This window comes from Periophthalmus magnuspinnatus, chromosome 24 (genome assembly GCF_009829125.3).
Source record: "Periophthalmus magnuspinnatus isolate fPerMag1 chromosome 24, fPerMag1.2.pri, whole genome shotgun sequence".
Taxonomy (NCBI): Eukaryota; Metazoa; Chordata; class Actinopteri; order Gobiiformes; family Gobiidae; genus Periophthalmus; species Periophthalmus magnuspinnatus.
Genome location: NC_047149.1, coordinates 7,473,052 through 7,495,284, shown reverse-complemented (window position 1 = coordinate 7,495,284; position 22,233 = coordinate 7,473,052). Strand labels below are relative to the sequence as shown.

Sequence of the window (22,233 nt, the reverse complement as noted above, 5' to 3'; positions counted from 1 at the left end):
ATCATCCAAAAGATTCTAGTGAAGCTGTGTGGAGTTTAAAAACATAGTGGAGCACTTCCTGTATTACCACATGACATCACAAGGTGGAACAGAGTGTTTTCTGAAGAAGAGAGAAGAACTCAGCCTCAATATGCAGGGTTTGTGTGTTAAAAACAGCATTATAACATAGATCAGAAAATAGTGTAATATATGCCCTTTAAGTCCAAACAATGCTTTTATTTAAAAAAAAAAAAAAAATAGAATAATAATATTTTTTTTTTTAAATGACAAAATGGTTTCATAACGTTGTGGTCAATGAAGTTTCAAAAACAGATTTTTTAATTAAAAAATAGGTCTTGGTCATGAACTACCACATAACTAAAAAACACCAACATCTGCATTCTTACATTTCCCATAGAAACCATTATTTGCATATTTAGCTATGCCTTGACAACGTATTTTACGATTATCTCTGAGTGATACTAGCAAACAAGGCCAACGCATGCTGTGCTAAAGCTAACCCATGTTGCCAGTGTGAATGCTGCTGACATGTACGCTTCTGGATGAGGCGGAGGGGCTTGTGTGGTGATGTGAGGAGGCCAGTGATTTCCCCGTAGTACACTTTGAGATCCCACATACGGACGCGGGGAGGGAGGGCCGCTCTGGAAGAATGAGAACTGTTTTATTACATCCGACGCTAGCTAGCAAGGGCGGCCATTACAATATTTATACAAGCCGAACAGTGGCGCTTGCCTTGAAAATCAAAGTTCGACCACTGGCGATCAAACGTTCAGGCTAAATTGAGCATTGATGGGACAAGATCGCGTCTACGAGAATGAGATGAGGCAAGGGTTTGACGGAAATAGTGCGGTTTAGTTGAAAATTTTGGCTACGCAATCAGTAATTTATTTAAACTTCCTTTTTTTTTTACTTTTATTTTAAACTTTTTCTTAAACAATGGCTTTTCAAATCAATAACTCACCAAAACAAAAATCTCACAAGGTTACAATTTAGCTACAATTCTATCTTCTATCTCGTCTCATCATTTACGCTAACAGAACAGAAACATTCACCCAGGTCCTTCTGTGTGGAGTTTGCATGTTCTCCCTTTGTCTGGGTGGGTTTCCTCCGAGCACACCGGTATCCTCCATCAACCCAAAACAACAAAAATACGTGAAATCCTCCAGCTGAGATAATCCTCCTGACTAAGCCTAGCTGGAGATCTGGAGATGGGTCCCAATGCTCCTGACAGGTTGCCCCAGCAGCATTGAAGCATGGGTCAAATGCAGAGGGCAAATTAAGCTAACCTTAACCTTAGCCACTTAGCCATTTCTGTGGTTCTAGACATGGAAAGAGGAACTGGAAACCATACAGTAACATGGTTCTAGCGTCACATCCAAGCGGCTTCTTCAGTTCTGACAGGACACTGATAAGTCACTGCTTATATGTGTCTGAGGGGAGGAGCTAATGGACACTGTAGTTGTTTACAGTAAGGAATACAGTGGTCCCTCGTTTATCGTGGGGGTTACGTTCTAAAAATAACCCGCAATAGGCGAAATCCGTTAAGTAGTCAGCTTTATTTTTTATAGTTATATATGTATTAAGGCTGTAAAACCCCTCACCACACACTTTATACACTTTTCTCACACAGGCATTAACATTTTCTCACATTTCTCTCTCGTTTAAACTCTCTCAAAGTTCAAACCTTCGTAGGCGCCTTTGTCGGTGCAGAACGTTTCATCGACATTGTGGCTTTTGTTGGGGAGAAAATTTGCAAACATACAGCACTTCAGAGTCACACTGTGATCTAACATTTATGTAAATTTGTCTGAACACATTCTGTACTGTACAGGAGACACGGCACAGAGGAGACTGATGGACAATGGTCTACAGTCCAACAGCCAATCATGACGCAGAACACAATGCATGTTAACACTGTAAAAAAAATTTAAATCTGCGAAATAGTGAGACCACGAAAGGTAAACTGTGAAATAGTGAGAGACAACTGTATCTGTTATTAGTTAAAACACAATTTGACTTGACTTTTCAGAGCTTTTAACCACGTTATAGTAGTTTCCCTTCTCGAAGTTGCGTTTAACGTGATTCATGCATGTTTGAGTAATCTTTATACTCCTATATTCAAGACGTCACTGCTCCAGTCAGACCCCATTCTCACAACCTCTGGTACACACCCACTGTAACTCTGTACTTGTAGTTTTATTTTCTTACTCAGTGACACACATAGGCTTCGGTAGCTTCGTTTATATTTACTTCAGCAATATATCGCACTTCAAAATGTGTTATCGTGACAAGTTTAACTGCGACATCAGCTCCCATTGGGCACCTCCATTTTCTAACGTGGAATTATTAAGTAATTTTAGATAAATATTGTGATTTAAAATGTGCGAATTATAATGTAACGATCCAGGTGTCATAGATTATAACTATATAGCAGACACACGCACAATACGTCTTCTTTAAGCCAATTAAACTACCCTCTGTGTCGTTCAATTATTAACTACAGAAATCCAAAGAATGCATCCGCCAATGTGCTTCCACTGTTCTCACTCACTTCTACCATGGGTCTGGGGACATTCTCTTTTTCTCACCTGCTATTTAAGTCTCCACCTGCACTCAGCTCCTTCACCCCTCCACATCTCCACCATCTCACCACTACGCCCTGCTCTTGTACATGTGAATTATGCACCATAGGCCTTTCCCTTTCCCAAGTCTATTTCCAGAAAGCTTTGGCATTGCTCGGTCAAGGTGCCGTCCAATTTCCTCCATTATTTAACACTTGAAATATGTCTGACCACGAAAGCCTCTCTCAGGGAATCAAATGTTTATGTAGCAGTTTCTGAGATGGATTTGCAAGTCCCTGCAGTCAAAATAAAGGAAACATATTTCTAAGTCAATGATGGATCACAAAGCGCAGTTAGATATCACATTTGCAGCCAACCAAAGCTAGCTCCTATTGCTAGTTGTTTTGAGCCCCATTTGAGCCTTTCTTGACAATGCAGAAAGTAGACTTCAGCTATTTTTTTTTGTTTGCTGTAAGTTTCTATAGCTAAAAAATACAAACTGCACTAAATAAACGCAACAGAATGCAACACTTAAGTCATTAACGCAGAAAATTTACTAAAAATGTCCAATTAGTACAAAGAAAAAGTACCCGCGGTAAATATTAACCCCCAAAAAATGACTGTTCTTCGTGTCGTATATGGAAAAATAAATCGATACAGTAATTACAATGACAGGCCTATTAACAATGCACTATGGAATGTTTCACACTATGGCATTAAAACACCGCGCCAAGTCACAGGTCAGGAAACAGACGTGGAGAAGTGACTCTTTCTCCTTTATTTAACCAGGAAACTCCCAGAGATTTGGCAGCTCATTTTCCTGTCCTGTGATCGGGGAAACCGGGGCACCCAGAGGAAGTGTATGCAGGCACAGGGAGAATGTGCAAACTCCACAAAGAAAGGCCCCATGCCGCCTGGAAGTCAAACCCAGGACCTTTAACGCTGCACCACCATGCTGGACTCTTAAGCTGTTAACACTTACACTCTTCTCATTGTAAGTTGGTATGGTTTTCACACGGCAAGATATTAATGCAATATTGTGGGACATTCCAGGCAAAGCAAGAACATCTCCATATGTTTCGTGAAATCCATAGACTGTAAATATATATAAATGGACGTAGCTAACCTGCTAGCCACCACATTCCAAACAGGAAGTGAGCATGGGCGCGCTACCGGCTCCATCGACTTTGGCTCCAATTCACTTTACACTGGAAAACTATCACGCCTCTCTCCGTAACTGCTGCGGGGAGCCTCGTCATTTTAGTCTTAAAATTTTTGTATTGATCTCCTCAACATGATCCTGGTGCAACAAGTTTGATTGACGGAGTTGCTAAATGCTTCTAAACCAGCGGTGCGGGCGGGAAGGGGCGTTAGATTCAACGACCTTGCTCCAGATTGGCTCTTAGGAATTCTATCATAGCAACCAAAAGAGCCAAACATGCAACTTGGCTCCAACTTGGCTCCAAATTCAACCTTATAACTGCTAGCCTCGTTGAACCTCGTTTGACTGGAGGTGAATGCTGTGGGTGACGTCACACTCACTAAGTCCACCTCTTTATTCAGTCTATGACCCGAAACTAAGCGAGGTTGGGTCTGGTTAGTATTTGGATGGCAGACCACTTGGAATAAGATAAGACACTTTACTCACATTGTCTAGTATGAATGCGGTGTGTGAATGTCGGTGGGGGTCAGAGAGGCCGATGGTGCGGACAGTGATGATGTTTCAGTAATATTTTAATGAGACATGTTCGTGTAGAAAAGGGTTTATTTGAAATATTCTGCTTAAGTGCTTTTACTGTGTCACGATTTTACATCTCACTTCCCTCAGTCTGTCCCAGGGCAGCTGTGGCAACAAAAGTAGCTTACCACCACCAAGTATGGAGTGGTTTTATAATACAGCCTGTTACTCCTCCTTCATATATTAATCTGTTGAGTCTTCATCTGTCAGCAGCTGGGATCAATACATTTATACTTTTCACGCAGCTTGGTCTGTCCCAGCCTGGCTCGGTCCCTATCTGTGTCAGTGTAATTAGCACCTCATCGCACAGACCGGAGCTATCTCCTATCTGCATCTACATCGCCATCACTCCTCCACTTTCTCTCCTCCCTTCACTCTCTTCTCTCTCTTTCTCCACTCGGGGGTTATCAACACAGACTGACCCCAGTGAATACGACAGGGGTGTATTTTACAGGGACATGGGGAAAAACAAGAACAAAAAGCTTGACGATAAATGGACGGAGGTGACGGAATTCTAGTCTAAAAAGTGACTGGTATAATCATTTGGTACAACTTATGACAGAATAAGAAACTGAAAAAAAAAATGTATTATATAGATTTGTGATTTGTTGGAGCAGAAATATAACCAATACTGCTGTTGTGTCCACGAGCAAGACACTTCAGCCACACTTCACTTCTCTCTTTCTCCCTCTCTCTACTTCTCTCTCTTTCTTCCTTTTATTACTCCTCACCATGTCTCTCTTTCCCTCCCTCTCCACTCTCTCTTTCTGCCCTCACTCACTTTCTCCTTCTTGCTGTCCCCTCTTTTTCTCCATCTCTTTTCCTCTCTCTTCACTTTTCTCTCTGGCTGTTCATCATCCTCTCTTTCTCCCTCTGTACACTTCTCTTTCTCTGTACACGTCTCTTTCTCCCACTTGCTGCCCCATCTTTTTTTCTCCCTCCCTTTCCCTCTCTCTTCACTTCTCTCTCTGTTCGTCTCTCTTGCGTTTCATCACCCTCTCTCTTTCTCCCTTTCCCTCTGTACCCTTATTTCTGCTTCTTGCTGTCCTTCACCCTCTCTTTTGCTCTCTCTCTTTCTCCCTCTTGCTGCCCCCTCTTTTTTTCTCCCTCTTTCCCTCTCTCTCCACACCTCTCTCTTTCTCTCTCTTGCTGTTCATCATCCTCTCTCTTGGTCCTTCTCTTTCCCTCTGTACACTTCTCTCTCTTTCTCCCTCTTGCCATCCTTCACCCTCTCTTTTACTCTCTTCTCTCTTTCCCCCTCTTTCTTTCTCTCTCTTTCCCTGTCACTTCACTTCTCCCTTCCTCCCTCTTGCTGTCCTTTACCCTTCCTCTCCTTCTCCATCTCTCTCTCCCACTTGCTGTTCATCACCCTCTCCCTTTCTCCATGTCTTTCCCTCTGTACACTTCTCTCTTCCTCCCTCTTGCTGTCCTTTACCCTCCCTCTTCCTCTCTATCTCTCTCTCTTTCTCCCTCTTGCCATTCATCCCCCTCTCTCTTTACATTCTGCTGTTTATTTATTGCAGCTCATGTATATTTAAAGTGTTTTTTGTTTATCCTGACAGATCTCGCTACACAAAAAAATAAAACGGTTTCCTTTTATGGATCAATGTCAATTTTCAATTTGATTTTAGACTTAAAAAAAAAAAAAAAAAAAAAAAAAGGCTTTTAGTTTTCACTTTTTGAAATTATTTGTGATTCATTGTAGCAGAAATATAACCAAGACTGCTGTTGTGTCCACGAGCAAGACACTTCACCCACATGGACTACTTTGAATGTGTAAGTCTATGAGTGTTGGCAGTGGTCAGAGGGGCTGATGGCGCAGATCGGCAGCTTCTTTCTGTCAGTCCGCCCCAGGGCAGCTATGGCAACAGATGGTGTTTATTTCATATAGGATGGAAGCTGCAGCCAAAATTGCGCTGAAGAAAGAGTAGAGAGTTACTTCAGAATAAAATTACTCAAGTAGAAGTACAAAGAGATCCAAGAAATTAAGTGAGAGGGAGAAGTGTTTTGGGGGAAGTACTCAAGTAACTGTAAGAATAACACCTGAAGGAGTGGTCTAAGAAACACAAACGTTCAAATAATTTATCAAAACCACTGTCAAACCTGTGTACATTTGCATCTGAAAAGTACTTCAAAAAGTACACATTCATTACAAAATATACTTAAGTGAACGTACTAAATGAATCCGAGAACAACCGACTTCTGACACCCCGATTAACACATGAAACTATAAACATTCTGAGACCTGGCAACACACGACTTACTGAAGTGATGGTTCTCTTTAGCTTCACATAAAAAGCACCGACGCTACGAAACCGCGGCAGACTAAACGCATACCTCCTCTCTTCTCCATGACAGTTCACATAGTCCACGCAGACGTCTCTTTCTCTGTATAATTCAGGCTAAGCCATCCTGAGCGATCATCAAGAGTGTGTGAGCGACACGGATACGGCATTAGCCAAACACGCATGACTGAAAACCACTGGCCAGCTAATCTGCCATGGCTAATGTGCATAAAGAGCTGGTTAGCAGGCGTTAGCTCAGCGCGTGGCTCCAATCATGCTAATATTCACATGCAAGTGAACGCAGCGTGACGGGACAAGATCGGGTCAGTAATACATATAAAGATGAGCAAGTCTTTCACCGCCGAGCGTCAGTTACAGAGGCGTGGATGTAAATGGCAGAAGGGTCACAACGAAACTGATGCCGTTTGGACATCAAAAAGGTGAGCTGGGAGGTAACCACCATATCGACTTATCGTTCAATATATTTTGGGCCCCAATATTTATCATGAGTACTTTTTCTTTGTAAAAGTGGAGATTTTGGGTATTTTTGTTGCAATATGATAAGATTTGAGCAGTGGAGGAGTGAATAAGCCTCTTTTATGGCTAATTATTGTTACATTCTATTTATTTGTTGCAGCTCATGTCTTCTCTCTTTTTCTTTCTTTTACTACCCCTCATCCTCTCTTTTTCCCTCTCTCTTCACTTCACTCTATCCACCACCCTCTATCTTTCTCTCTCCCTCTCTTCACTTTTCTCCTTCTCTCAAACTGTTCATCACCCTCTTTCCCTCTCTTCACTTCTCTTTCTCCCTCTTTCCCTCTCTCCTCACTTCCCTTTCTTCCTCTTTTCCTCTCTCTTCACTTCTCTCTCTCCCTCTTTTCCTCTCTCTTCACTTCTCTTTCTCTCTTTCTCCCTCTTGCCATCCACCACTCTCTCTGTTTCTCACTCTTTCCTTCTCTCTTCTCTTCTCTCCATTTCTTCATCTTGCTGTTCATCACCCTCTCTCATTCTCTCTCTCGGTGCCCCCTCTTTCTTTCTTCCACTTTCTCACTTCACTTCTCTTTTTCTCACTCGTGCTGTCCTTCACCCTCTCTCTTTCTATTTATCTCTCTCTATCTCCTCCCTTTTGCGGCACCTCAACCTCTCTATTTCTCTCCATCTCTCTTGCTGCCCTCTATTTCTTCCTCCTTCTCTTTCCCTCTCTTCACTTCTCTCTCTCTTTCTCCCACTTGCTGCCCTCTTTTTTCTCCCTCTCTCTTCACCCCTCTCTCTCTCTCTCTCTCTCTGTACATCACCGTCTCTCTTTCTCCTTCTCTTTCCCACTGTACACTTCTTTCTCTCTTGTGGTGCCCCTTCTTTCTCGCTTTCCCTATCTCTTCACTTCTATCTTCCTCCTTCTTGCTGTCCTTCACCCTCTCTCTATTTCTCTCTATCTCTCTCTTTCTTTCCCCCTCTTGCTCCCCCCTTTTTTCTTTCTCCCTCTCTTTCTCTCTCTCCCTCTTGCTGTCCTTCCCTCTCTCTCTTTACATCCTTCTGTCTATTTAACATGTTTTTTTTATTATCATGACAGATTTAGCTATATGGAAAAAAACAGTTTCTTCATATGGATCAATGTCAATTTTGACTTTAAGAAAATATGAAATGCTTTATCTGAACTATTTAACACAAAAATCATCAAATCTCTTCCTCCAAACTTTTCCGTCGGCTCCAAACCACAATCTTGTGCTGACAGGAGTTTGGCTGTGGGCCTCTACGTTCAAAACCCTCAATCAGATCAGACTCATTCACATGTTTCTGTTCATTTCCAGCCCAATACTCACTTTATAAAGTATCTGTAAGTGAGAAAAACACAAAACTGTTTTCTATTCTGTATTTTAATAATGGAACTGAGAAGCCTTTTGAGACGGGACGGTATGTTTTAGCATAAGAATCTGATTTTCTATGCATTAAAGTGGAACAAAAATGGTAAAAAAAAAAAAAAAAAGTTCTTCTAAAGTGTGTGTGAGGGGGCGGTAAGGTTACATTTTACAAAACCCTTCGAACATGTGAAAAATAACAACAAAAAACTGCTGTACTGTAAATGGGGACGACCACTTTATATTTTGACTTCACGTTTTATCTTATTTTGTAACGTAAAGCAACAATATGTACTTTATAGATATATATATTCTAGTGGTGGAAGGTAATGAAGTACAAGTAGTAAAGTACTGTACATAAGAATTGTTTGGTATCTGTACTTTACTGTGAATACTTTTTACTACTCTATTTGAGGGCAGTATCTGTACTTTCTACTCTACTACATTTTTGAACTGGAATGAAAAGTAAAAAGTACTTTCCATGTAATTTAAGGAGTTATTTTTTTACCATCTTCAGCTTTGATCAAACAAAAATAAATACACAAAACTCATAAGAAAAATTAAGAAATTCATTTGTATTATTGCCAAAATATAATAGTACATTTGTACATTTTTAAAGTTATTCAAAAACTTAGTAGATTTTTTTCATGTGATACTTTTACTTGAGTATTTTTTTGCTCAGGCATCTTTACTTTTACTTAAGTAACAAAATCGAATATTTCTTCCACCACTGGGTCAGTCAAAACCACGGAAAACACAAATTATATGAAACAAAAGTATTTCCAAAAGTAGTACAGGCGCAGTTGTGAGTGCTATAACAGTATTCTTGGTAACAGAAGTAGCAGTAGTAGTGGTAATAATGACAGCAGTAGTAGTAGTAGTACTAATAGTGGTAATAATAATATTAGTGGTAGTTGTAGTAGAAGTAGTAGTAGTAGCAGAAGTAGTGGTAATAGTACTAGAAGGAGTAGTAGTAATAGTGGTAGAAGTAGTCATTGACGTACTGTTTATAGTAGTAGTAGCAGTAGTAGTGGTGGTAATAGTAGTAGAAGTAGTGATTGATGTGGGGTGCTACTCTTTACAGTAGTAGTAGCAATGGTAATAGTAGTAGTAGTAGTAGTGGTAATAGTAGTAGAAGTAGTGATTGATGTGGGGGCGCTACTCTTTATAGTAGTAGTAGTAGTAGTAGTAGTAGTAGAAGTAGCAGTACACATCCCCACACATCAATCCTATGACAATCTGTTGAACACTTTTACAACTATTTGGGTAAAAATACTTCACAGTAACCATACTCTAATACTACTTCAACCTCAGAACCTTCACTTCAAGAGTCCTGTTGTCTATCTTACATCCCTTTTAGCACCAACCAAAATAGCACACTTGTATTCCAGGATACTGCCTACACTTTGGCAGTACCAGATAAGAGCTTCTTTCTATTTTAGCGCTCACCATCTTTGGAGAGCTTGTTAAAGTCAAACATAGCCTCCAGATATTATCAACGTTAATTAGGATAGGTCCGGTTAGATCCAGAGAGGAAGGAGTGGGAGCAGTCGCTGTGCCCACACATGAGGCACCGAACCTGGGTAAAGCTGCTCCAGAAGGACCCTCGGAGGGACAAGAGGTTAAGAGTTATGTTAGCACCGCTCAGCCACGTTCCACATTAAATTAACTTCTTATTATGAAGTAGATGTTATGTCCACACAGTTTCAAATACATTTACTTTTACTTGAGTAGTAGCAGAGATAAATCGATATATCAGTTGACCGATTTGTACTTTTTAGCGTATCGATTATCAGTTTCATATCTCCAGTTTAGGTCGATATTTTATTTGGAAATACTCAAAATTGGCCCAACATATCAGCCCAAAAATATCGGCAGAGCTCATCGGTCATCAGTTTCTCTGGACAATCAGTATCGGCACCTGCCATGAAAAAAAAAATAAATAAATAAAACATATCAGTCAATCTCTAAGTAGTAGTTTCCCCAAATACTTTTTACTCTTGTCAACTGGACAAAAAGTTGTAGGAGTGAAGACATTTCGCTGCTCATTCAAGCCGCTACTTCAGTTCTGTTCAGATTACTGGTGGACACTGCCTTACATCTATCTGAATTTTCATTGAGTAATTTCTTGGACCACTACTTTGTACTTCTACTTGTATAATACTGTTTTATTTTGGGCAACTCTACTCTCCTCAGAATAAGAGTAAGATATATTACTGAAGTAAGCGCCATCTACTTATGTTATTTTTTATTATGGTAGTAAAACCCAATAAAATAGATTTTACAATAAAATATACTTATTCGAAACCTGTGATCTTTAATTGTGAAATGGGAGAAATTCAGCTGTGGTGCTAGCATTTTAAAATATTCAACATTTTAAATAGATAATTATTTGATTATCTGAAACTTTCCCTTAGACTGTATAAAGAAGTGGACGAAGTGAGTGTGATGTCATCTATAGCGTTCAGCTCCAGTCAAATGAAGCTCATCGAGGCTAGAGCAGTTATAACGGCGAATTTGGAGCTGAGTTCCATGTTTGAAATTCCAACTGGGAGTATCATTGCAACCAAAGAGCCAATCCAGAGCGAGGCCGTTAAGGTAACGCTGCTTAAAGCCTGCGCATTGGTTTCATATCATATCTTGATTTACACACACAATAGCGAAATAAAAATACCAGGATCATGTAGAGCGGGTTAATACAAACATTTTAAGACTAAAATGATGAGCAGTTACAGAGAGAGGGGTGACAGTTTTTCAATGTAAAGTGAATTGGAGCCAGAGTCGATGGAGCCGAGCTAGCAGGTTAGCTATGTCCATTTATATATACATTCCATGGACCTTCCTGGTTGAATAACGATCAGATCAAACTCGCATGGCACATTGGATTACATCACTATCCAGTTTACAGTCAAACTCCTGTCGTTTGGCCCCTCCCTCACACTAGCCTCTGCGCTGTACTACCCCAGGCTGTGGCGAGCGCTTCATTCTCATTCTGTGTGTATGTGCCCGGCTCTACATGCAGCTCATGTACCCGACTGCTCCTCCAAGTCCAAAGTGAGCGACAGCCAGAGGAGAGGGTCAGCCTGCACAACACTGCCACATTCTGCAACAACCACAACAAATGTGCACTTATAAAATCAAATATCGAAATACTCCAAGCACGCCAAGATCTGTGAGACCACTTTTTAGAGTTGAAGACGTCATACACGATTTATATTGTCTTAAAGTGGTGAAAACAGAACTAGTACGTTTTAAATGTTTGCAGTAGTCTTCCTAACATCCTAATTATTCACCCTGATGAGTTTATAAAGCTTCACAACTTTCGCGATAACTAGCATGACAACAGCACACCAGCAGTACTTCCTGGTTAGCCGCCTAATACATTTCATTGATAATATCTTGGGTTACTTTTGCGTATAAGCCTATGTAGATTAGAAATGTGTATGCACTACAGGTTTTGATTAGTAATACGAGTACGCAAGGTTGGAGCGGTTAATATCTCAAACAATTTTACATAATATAGACTCTTAACAATCAAGTAGACTTTAAGATTAGTGACCACAATGCAGTACTTGGGACCTTACTCCAGCAGGTATCGATACTAAAAAGTCACATTCACAGGTCAGAAATGAACTTTTTACGTATAGATCTTGAGCTGTATCAAAACAAGTATAAGACCACGTACACTAGTATATACGCCCATGTACTCCTATGGAACCTACCTGGACGACTGAGGGATTACACAGATATAACACCACACGGATAGTAGTAGTAGGAAGTAGTGTCACGATACAAACATTTCCGGCTCATTTTCGATACTAATACAATAGAATGAACGTGTAATTTTCATCATTACACGGTAGTACTTTGGTTAAATGGTAGTACCTTAATGCTAATAGAATAGAATTTTACTATCATCGCGGTATCAGAATCAGTATTGAGTATCGTGTCCATTTCTTAGTACTGTATTGTAGATTGAAATGTTAGTACCATGACAACACTAACACGACTGTATACATCACAGTGGCAGTCGTACAGTTCTTGGATATCGTCCCTTCGTTCCATTGGTGGCACTACTTTTGGTCAGTCGCTCTGGCACAACACTCTGGTCCCTGCTGACTCGACTCCTGTCTCCCTCAGCTACAGGAGCCCGACTGGGACAAACTCCAAACAGGAAATCGTGTGGAAAAGAAGAGTTTATTTATAGCTGGCCTATATGATAGTAAATGCCAGGATTGAATTAGCATTATTGGGATATTAGCTAGCACAATGTTTATAGGGGAAGACATTTTCTGAAGTTCTTCTACCTGACAAATGATGAGGTTTTGGTCATAAACTTCTTAAAGACGATGTACCCGATTTTGATGCAAAGAATTCATTTGAAATAGTTTGCAGTGGTCCAAAGTCAGGTTGTTAAAAGTATCGGAAATCAGATAATAATTCATACCAAAACTAGATGCTCATTTGACAGACAGCACACAGTGGACCCATTTTAAGCTGCTTTTACCATATATTTGTACAGTCCATGGACCAACCCGAGCAGACTCCGAGGTAGAGACCAGACCAAAATCAGCACCTGACGCTCCAGGGGGTTGAGAGTGCGACTAACAACCCTATCCTATAAAACTACCATCTTGTTACGAAATTGACAATGAATGCTAAAACTACAAGACCTGGATGAAACTCACTGCTGCCTTATGACTTAAAGTAAGTATGATACAAAATGTACACAACAACAATAACAAATAAACAATAAAAGGTCACATGGTGGTTTAAATATGTTATGTTTTAGCAGGTAATACCCCATAGATGTAAATGACCTCCCCTCTTTAAACTGGCTTTGTACTCTATATAGAACTTATTTGCCTCATACTAAATAATACAACCTGAATGACAATGGTGCACCCATGGCAACTTCTACAATAAGGTGAATACTTCAAAGAAATACTTGAATTCAGGTGATGGCCTGATGTCTTGTTGGACGTGTGCCTGTGGTCAATCCATGTCCCTGTGATGGACAGAAGTGACATGTCCCCACATCCTCCATCATTACACCATGGGCCAGGGACAAGACACTGACCAATGATTTCTATCCTGCATGGTTTGTCCAGAGACATTTATGTCATACTGCAACTACAGTGAGAGACTTTTGTGGGTTTCCGATGACATCACAACATTTTATAGACCAATAATATTTAATCTTGGGTCTAGTCACTAATAGAAATGATCAGATTCAACATCTGTGCATTTCCCTTTACCTATTTTATGACAAAGTACAATGTGATCAACAGGGAAAACTCTTGTCCCCATCTGAGGGTATGACGCCATCACAGTCTACAATCTGAAAACCTCAATAATATAGTGATAAGTTTTTGTATAAAGTACCACTTAAGAGTTTTTGTGTTGCTGAGTTCCACCACATCTAAACCAGTGGTGGGGTGCTCAGGTCAGATCTCTTCTGACTTGATGTGCCGACATCAAATCGACAGCTCGGACTAAAAAAGCAAGCCCGTTGAAAAGATATATCTGCATTTCTCTGAATGTATTCAGTGGTTACGCAAAAAGTACAACAAGTACGCACTATATTTAATAATGTCATAGTACGACATTATTATTGTACACACAATGTATCGTAGTGTAATTTTAAGCTAGATGGGCCAGAGCCAACTTTCTAACCCCATTCTAGCCTTAACCATAATTTATAACCCTGTTCTTAAATCTCATTCCCTTTAATGACCGTTTGTCCCTCTAGGACAACTGTTTAGCTAGCACCAAGCTAAAACAAGCAGCACATGCTCGCAGTTTAGAGCAAGCACCTGGGCACATCAACTTGATGGGCATACCGACTCTAAGACTCGATTCTTTATTGTGAGTCAGAAGAGCCGATTCCCCTGAAGATGAGCCAAATCTAAAAATGCTCTAGCTTAGATCTGCTAAAACCCACACAACACAGCATCATGACATAGGCCAACAGTGTGCACTTCAAAATCTATTCAAAAATAGATTTTATTATTATTATTATTATTATTATAGACCATTAAACAACAATGGCTCCAGACCAAATTTCACAATCGATCAATAAAATCAAAACAATAAAATGATCCAAATTCAGCATGTAGCTAGCTAATCACCGCTCATCTCCCCAGGCTGCGTCAGCTCACCTGCCTGCTCCAATCAGAAGGGAGGGGGTGAGTGATGGAGCAGGGGGTGGACAGCGTGAACTTTGACCTCATACACACACACGCACACACACACGCACACACCCATGCTAACAGGCTAACAGCGGGCTAACAGAGATTGAGTGCCGCTTTGGAACTACATTAGCATTCCCCTCACAGAGACATGCCGCGCCGCAAGCTAACCGCACAATAGGTACCCAACCGGAGGTCCAGGTTATGTTTTAACTCAATGTGGACTGGGTTACTGGGATAGTGTAAGGTTCAGTTGGATAGGAGCAAATATTTTTATTAGTACTAACTTTATACAGTACTTATTACCTTAAAGGGGACATACAAAAATTACTTGAGTGCTACTGAGTGAAATTTTTATTTTATCTACCCCCATCTCAGCCCACTGCTCACCAAGGAAGTTGTTATAAGCATTATACATTTGGTATATTTGTGTATTTTCAAATAATTAGTTTTAGTTAATCATGTGAAAACAGTTGGAAGAGTGGCACAATTAGTTAAGCGGTCACCCACCCAATGCGAATAGCTGGTTCACGTACTGTTAGTGCCATTGGTGCCATTGTGTCCTTGGTCAAAACACTAAACCACATTGTCCTCTAAAATGACGGGTATTTAGACCTTATTACCACCACCACTACTACTATTACTCCTGATAAAGTACAACACATACATCTTCATGGTAAATGGTCACACTTTTATATAGCGCTTTTCCACCTTCAAGACTCTCAAAGCGCTTTACATCAAGGAACCACTCACCCATTCACACAGACACTTGTTGAGACTGGGATTTGAACCGCCAACCTTCAGACAAATGCTCTATCAGCAGAGCTACAGTTGCCCCCATCTTCACCTTTGCATTGACCTGTAACCTCATTCATCCTGACCTCCCTGACAGTAATCCTCCCTCCTCCCACTCCAAACAAGGCCGTCGGTAATGTCCCCTCTGTGCCTCATGTTGTCTTATGTATTCAACCCCATCCAAACACCCCATCCATCAACGCACTCCGCCCATGAGCGCCACCCTGGAATGACTGGTGATATGTGCATTACCAGTCAGGTTTGGACACAACTTCTCATTCAGTGCTTTTTTTTCTTTATGTTTACTACCAGAACAAATCAAGTAAACAATGCAAGATATATGGACGTATGTAGATAAGAAAAAACCTTAACTAACTGATGTATCCAAATCCTCAAAGTAGTCACTCTTTGCTTTGTTTACAGCGCTTCAAATCCTTGGTCTTCTCCCAATGAGCTTCTTGATGAACTCTCCTGAAATTGTTTAAACTTCACAGATGTGGCTTGTCAGGGTCAGGAAATGCCAAAAGTGCAAACCAGGGATAAAAGTGAAGGGTGGCTATTTTTATTTTTATTTTTATTGAAACTTACTATAGTCCATTTGAATCAGTTTAGTTTTGATGTCTTCAGAGAGAATCTACAATGTAAATAATCATGGAAATAAAGTTTGATTGGTCGTGTGGACAGGAGAAAGAAACATGGAGGAGAAGTGGAAGAGCAAGAAGAAGAAGAAGAGCAGGAGATGGTGTTTTTGGGGAGTAAGGACAATGAACAGGGTTGAGTTAGTGGTGAGTTGGTGAGTGATCAGCTTGGGTCTTTTAAATGAAGAGATCCGCAGCCAATCCTCTGTCTATAAAGGTATGTGTTTGGAACAGACACAAAACTGCTGAAACTTAACTTCTGTCTTGTTTATGTTCAAGAGATGAGTGTTGAAAGACCTTTTTATTGTTTTTAAAGCCATCGTATGTCAGTTTTTAGCCAAAAATAGACTAAAATAAAAGCTTTTTTGTGTGTGTGGTGTGTTTATTGCTCTAAAAAACATGCACCATTACTGTGAGCGGGCTTGCATCTCCACAAACCTGACTCTATTTACCCTAGAAGAGGGCCTACTGCTTGTCTCCATGGAAATGTTGTTCCTTTGGCCATAATCTTCCATAGTATGATATAAAAATGATCTATTGCCATGGAGAATGTTCCGAAGAACGCTTTTAACTTTATATTTCCAAGGAATTATGCAGATGACGGCCAACCTCCGGAAAGTTACATACTGTAGCTTTAATACGGGAAATACAATTGAATATGAGGAAAACAAAAACTGATTCATTTTTGTCACATCGTGGGGATGTAAAACTTATATTTGCAATATAAAACATCTCAAAATGCACAATAAGAACACGCCAAACCACATATACCATGATCCTTTGCTCTGATCAGCTGCAGCCCATATTATGTAATCAAAAGTTCCCTATCAACATGGTGGCACAGTAGTTCAGACTTGCGCCTTTTTACAAGAAGGCTAAATTGCTAAAAAAAACAAAACATGCGGGTAAGGAGCGCCACAGCCCTGCACTAACTCAGCAGTCTGCCATTTTGTTGTACTATTACTACTATTAATACATGAATAATGAAAAACAAAGCACTTATACTTGATACTCTAGTGGAAGTAGAGGGGGTCAGACGAGGCAAATTCTGTTGTAGGAAGAACAAAAATAGAAGTTAAAATGCAGTGCAGCGTATCCACAGAGAGGCAGGCCAGTGCTCCCTCTGGTTCCTATATGGGGTTGTCCTCGCCTCAACTTTCTAGCATCAGAAAAAAGGCATTACACAGCAACGGATAGGGCGGAATTGATACTTTGCAGCTGATGTCATCAACATTCCCTGGAAGTGTGATGCTAACTGTAGGCACCGCTATGTCTGAAGCTCTATTGCTCAGGTCAAGCTTTAATTTGAGCTTTATTTTGACTGGTAAGGAGCTGATTTAGTTGGAACTGCAAGAGGTCAGGTGATTTTGTGCTTTTAAACGAGTCTCTTACACATAAATTAACAGGCACATGCTAGCTAACGTTAGCCAACAGTTTTTCAGTGAGTCGCTCTCACCTTTTTGTTGAACATCAAACACCTAAACAGGACCGTGAGCGTGTGATTAAGTGTCTTGCCCAAGGACGCAACAGCAGCATCTAAATCCAATGCTGTTTAAGTCGAGAACAGGATTTGAACCACTAACCTTCGCATCAGTGGACAAATGCTCTACCAACTGAGCCTCTGTCGCCCATATGTAGTTTAAATCCATTTTTTCTTGAGTTGTCAGACAATCAAAGAACTTGTTTGGCCCATGTTTTGCTAATGTGTGCATTGTGTCACCATGGAAACTGCTGATCATTCCACCCTAGACATACAAGAAGAACACCCACAGCATGATGTCACTGCAAAGTATCGCTACAATAGAAAAAAACGAAATTACACTTCTAGAAACTAAATCGTGATTCAAAGCTATCACGCAATCATCTTGTAAACTATTTTAAACACAAACCTTTCACTACTCTCCATTTTGTACTTCTCAGATCACCAAAAACACTCACTCATTCATACAGGTGTGGAGCTTGACGTGTCTTGCCCAAGGAAACAACAATATGCAATATGCTAAACGAAGGGAATAGAATGGTCAAGGTTTGGGTTACGGGGTGGACCTTTTCTACCAACTACGAGATTGTCACAAATATAATCAATAGTATAATATAATAATACTATAATATATAATTAATAGTATTTCAAATGTATAAATGTTTTAACCGTTGCGTTTGGCCATACTCGTCAGTCTGATTATTATCTTATCATTATCGATTTCTGGAGTTATAAGATTTAGTGATAGAGCGATATGTGTTTTTTCATGGCCGACGCTGATACCGATATTCTTGGGACGATACGTAAGGCCGATTTTGATTATTTTCTGCAACAATTTAAATGTACTACAAACTCACCCACAGCGCTTTTTGTACCATAGACCTATAAAACAGCAGTGCAGTCACGTTTTGTGCAGTTATCTCTTTGCTCTATTAGAATAAATCTGTGTGTGTACTTTTATACAGCAGGTCGGCCCAAACAAAATATCGGCTTACGCTGGAGATTTAAGCCCGATAGCTGATACGCTAAAAGGTTCAAATCTCGATATCTGATTCTGATTGCAGGGGAAACTAATGTAGCAAAGACACAGAGGGATGGAAAGAGGTATTTTAAACTGCACTGTACTTTGTCTTCCAAATACAAATGGTAAACGGTCACATTTTTATATAGCGCTTTCCACCTTCAATACTCTCAAAGCACTTTACTCACCCATTCACACACCGGGGTACGCAGACACTGGGGGCGAGGTGAGTTAAGTGATTTGCCCAAGGACACAACAACAGCATTCATCTGTGGGAGCTGGAATCGCACCGCCAACCTGTGGGTCAGCTGATATTCTTTTGCGCAAATAAACACACACCAAAAACCAGATGTAATTATTGGGTTATCTGATTACTCTAGCTAGCTGATTTTGTCTGGTCATGTAAATGTACCCAATAGGGCCGTAGTCGAAAGAAACTCTTGTCCTGCCGATTGATTTGTCGACTAAAAAGGGGGGCGTGGCAAAAGCTCTCAAAACTATTACGCATCTCTATGTATGTGACCCAAACTGCACTCAGAGGACTACACGTACAGGGGGAGTTCATGCAAAAACAACTATTTATGTAGAAAAAAATAAGTACTAGGAAACAATGTATTTATATAAAGATAGATTCAAGTTGTGAATCATGAGTTTAATCTGACTTTTTACTAAAATATCAAATCTTCAGCTAACTCACTCTCTCACTTCAGCTTTCTTGCCCATATAAATCCTTACAATCAACAACAAAAGTTTTGGTGGACTAAAACGCTATCAACAAATTACTCGACTAAATGACTACAGCGCTAGTACCCAGGGAAAATTTTGACTTTCGGGCAAAAAGTCTATAGTGAAATGATTCTACCTCTCCACTAAAGTTGCAGAGATGTTACTTGCAGCCTTTTCATTCTAAAACAAAAATATAAATTGCACTACGGCAGATGGTCACATTTTTATGTAGCGCTTTTCCATCTTCAAGACACTCAAAGCGATTCACATCAAGGAACCGCTCACACATTCACACACACATTCATTCACCAGGTGGGTTAAGTGTCTTGCCCAAGGACACAACAACAGCATTGATCTGTCTGGATCTGACCGCTCAACCAATCATGTTTACGTCGAGAGCGGGATTCGAACCGCCAACCTCAGTGGACGAACACTCTGAACATTTTTTCCGACAAACCTTGCGATTGCGTTTAGACTAGTGATTTATGTTTTAATAAAAGGATTCAAAGTTCCCATTTTAAACGCATCCAGAAAGACTGACAAAGCTAACATTTCAGAACAAGTTCGTACAGATCTAAACTACAGAACTAGCCGTTTTTAAATGCAGACTAACATAGAAGATTTTGTTGTTTGTGGAGGAAATTATGGTACTTAAAAACCAAGAGCATTTGCGATTTTGTTTCAATTGCGATTAATCTCATGGCCCTGTACTATAACATAGCGCTAACCATAAAACTTCCCATATCTCTCCACCCCATCTCTACCTATCCCCAGCAAAAAAAACAAAACACCGTCTGTGCCTCCGTGTGGCGAGGGTCCCCCGTATCCCCCCGTACCCCCCTCCCTTTCCTCCGTATCCCTGGGTGTATCTATCTTGGTGCAATATTTACCGCGCTCGGGTCAGTACCGCACTGATTTGTGAGCGACGCTAGATTTCAGCACCACGGACAGCGCCAGGAGAGAGAGAGAGAGAGAACGAACTGAATAGAAGAGTGGAGAGGAAAGAAAGGAAGGAGGGAGGGGAGGGAGATGGAGAGATGGATCAGTTGTCGGTGTGCTGGCGAGGGGATTTCCCAAGCAAGGCAAGGCAAAGAAGCGAGGCACCCGTAACGCCTCCTTCCTCCGTCCGATCCCTCTGCTTCTTCTTCTTCTCCTTCTTCTTCTTCTTCGCTTGGATGTTCTCGAGAGGAGGACAGGAGAACACAGGGACAGGGCATCCGCATGAAATATTGATCCGGGCCCCTCGCTTTCCCTCAACACGGGATGGATAGAACAGATGAAGGCAAGAGAGGAGGAGAGGACAGAGAGAAGGAAGCAGAAAGAAGAGAGAAGAAGGAGGAGGGGGGCTAGTCGGTCGTTGTACTGTTGTAGGCTATTGAAAGAGAAGTAGGTAGGGGTATTCCACACTGCTTCTTTCTTTTCTTTTTTTTTCCCCAATCACGTCCTCCCTCCACTTTGCGGTCATGGCAACACGCCGCCTAGAAACATGACCAAGCAGTAGACGAATATAGGCGCACTGGCGAAACCGTAAAAAAGCAGCCACCAACCGCCAACTCGTCTCCTCGTAGCGACAAGCGTTTGTGTGTGCGCGTGTGTGTTTGTGTGTGTGTGTGTGTGTGTTTTTTTTCCAGGATAAGTGACAGACACGCCGTCATCGCTTTCATACGTAGCCATGGACCGTATCAAATCCAGAACATCCCAAAACGCATTCATACAAATACATATATAAATAACTATATATACCCCCCCCCTGACTCCTTCCCTCCCCCCTCTCCAGCCCCCCTCCCGCCCCCCCACTTGCCCTCCCATGTAAAAGCGGCCGTGGAGGTAGCGTGTGCACGTATGGGCCCCCCCTATCTGTCCCGAGCGTCGTCTGAAGCGAGAAATGTTACGGGGAAAAAAATTAAAAAAAAAATTAAAATACCAATAAGTCCATGGTGTTTGGGCGCGGAGTGGTTTTCAAGCACACACATAGTGAAATGAATAATTCAAGACGCATCCACGGAGCGCGCGCTGTGCAGTGGGTGACAGGGAAAGCATTGCAGAGGTTTTTCAGGGCATTTTTTTTTTTTTTTTTTTTTTTTTTGAAGGGATTGTACGTTTCCAAACCCGATCAACGTACGCGCGCTGGTTAAACGGTGCCATAGCGATGCGAAAAACACGTAAAGACACCGCCAACACCACCAGCAGCACCGCGCCACCTCCGCGTAAAAAAGCAGAACCGACATGACATGTATGAAGCCGGCGGATGAGGAGGAACGAAACGAGAGGGGCGCACGGGAGACACGAGGCGAGCGCACCGCGGGATGGGAAGGGAAAAGGGACAGCGAACGAAACAAGGTCGAGGTGGATTCAGTGTGGTTTTTTCAGTAAAGACACACGGGGGCTTACCTGTCAGGACGCCGACCCGGATTTGGTGGTCGTGGTTCGTTAAAATCATCCCGTCTGACGCCATGTTCAGCAGCGAGAACTCACGGCAGGGCCCCGAGCCGAGAGCATCGAACTTAGACGGGAGAGGGAGGGAGGGGAGGGGAGGGGAGGAGAGAGGGAGGGAGAAGGCAGGGAAAAAAAAGGGAAAAAGAGATTCAGGCGTGAGGAGTAGAGAGCAGAGTGGAGCACACCTGCGCTGGAAGGAGGTTACAGTGGAGATACAGCTGTGGTTTGGGTGTTTTTGGGTGTTTTTAGGTGGTATAATGATCAGCTTTTGGATTAGAAAGAAAAAGAAAAGTTCAGATTCTAAAATATGGTCTATAGAATGGTGTCTGTCCAGGTTTGATCCATAGTGTGAGCGATAAAGGCAGTGTCCACCAGTAAACTGAATAAAGATGAGCAGCCAAACGACTTCACTCCTACAACACTTTGTTCAGTTGCTTTTATTCTATAGAACAGGGGTGTCCAAACTTTTCTCACTGAGGGCCACATATAAAAACACAGACAAAGCT

The 22,233-nt window shown here is 41.3% G+C and overlaps 1 protein-coding gene across 3 annotated transcripts in view; it reads right to left on the bottom strand.

The window, feature by feature from the left end:
* The window catches only part of gphnb (gephyrin b), a 113,333-nt gene extending 91,568 nt beyond the window's left edge, over positions 1-21,765 (bottom strand). For all 3 annotated transcript variants that reach the window (XM_033990885.2, XM_033990886.2, XM_033990888.2), the window contains exon 1: positions 21,683-21,765. In XM_033990885.2, coding sequence (XP_033846776.1) covers positions 21,683-21,746 — 64 coding nt within the window. In that variant the 5' untranslated portion in view covers positions 21,747-21,765. The remainder of the gene's footprint in view (positions 1-21,682) is intronic.
* Between the last annotated feature and the right edge of the window lie 468 nt (positions 21,766-22,233).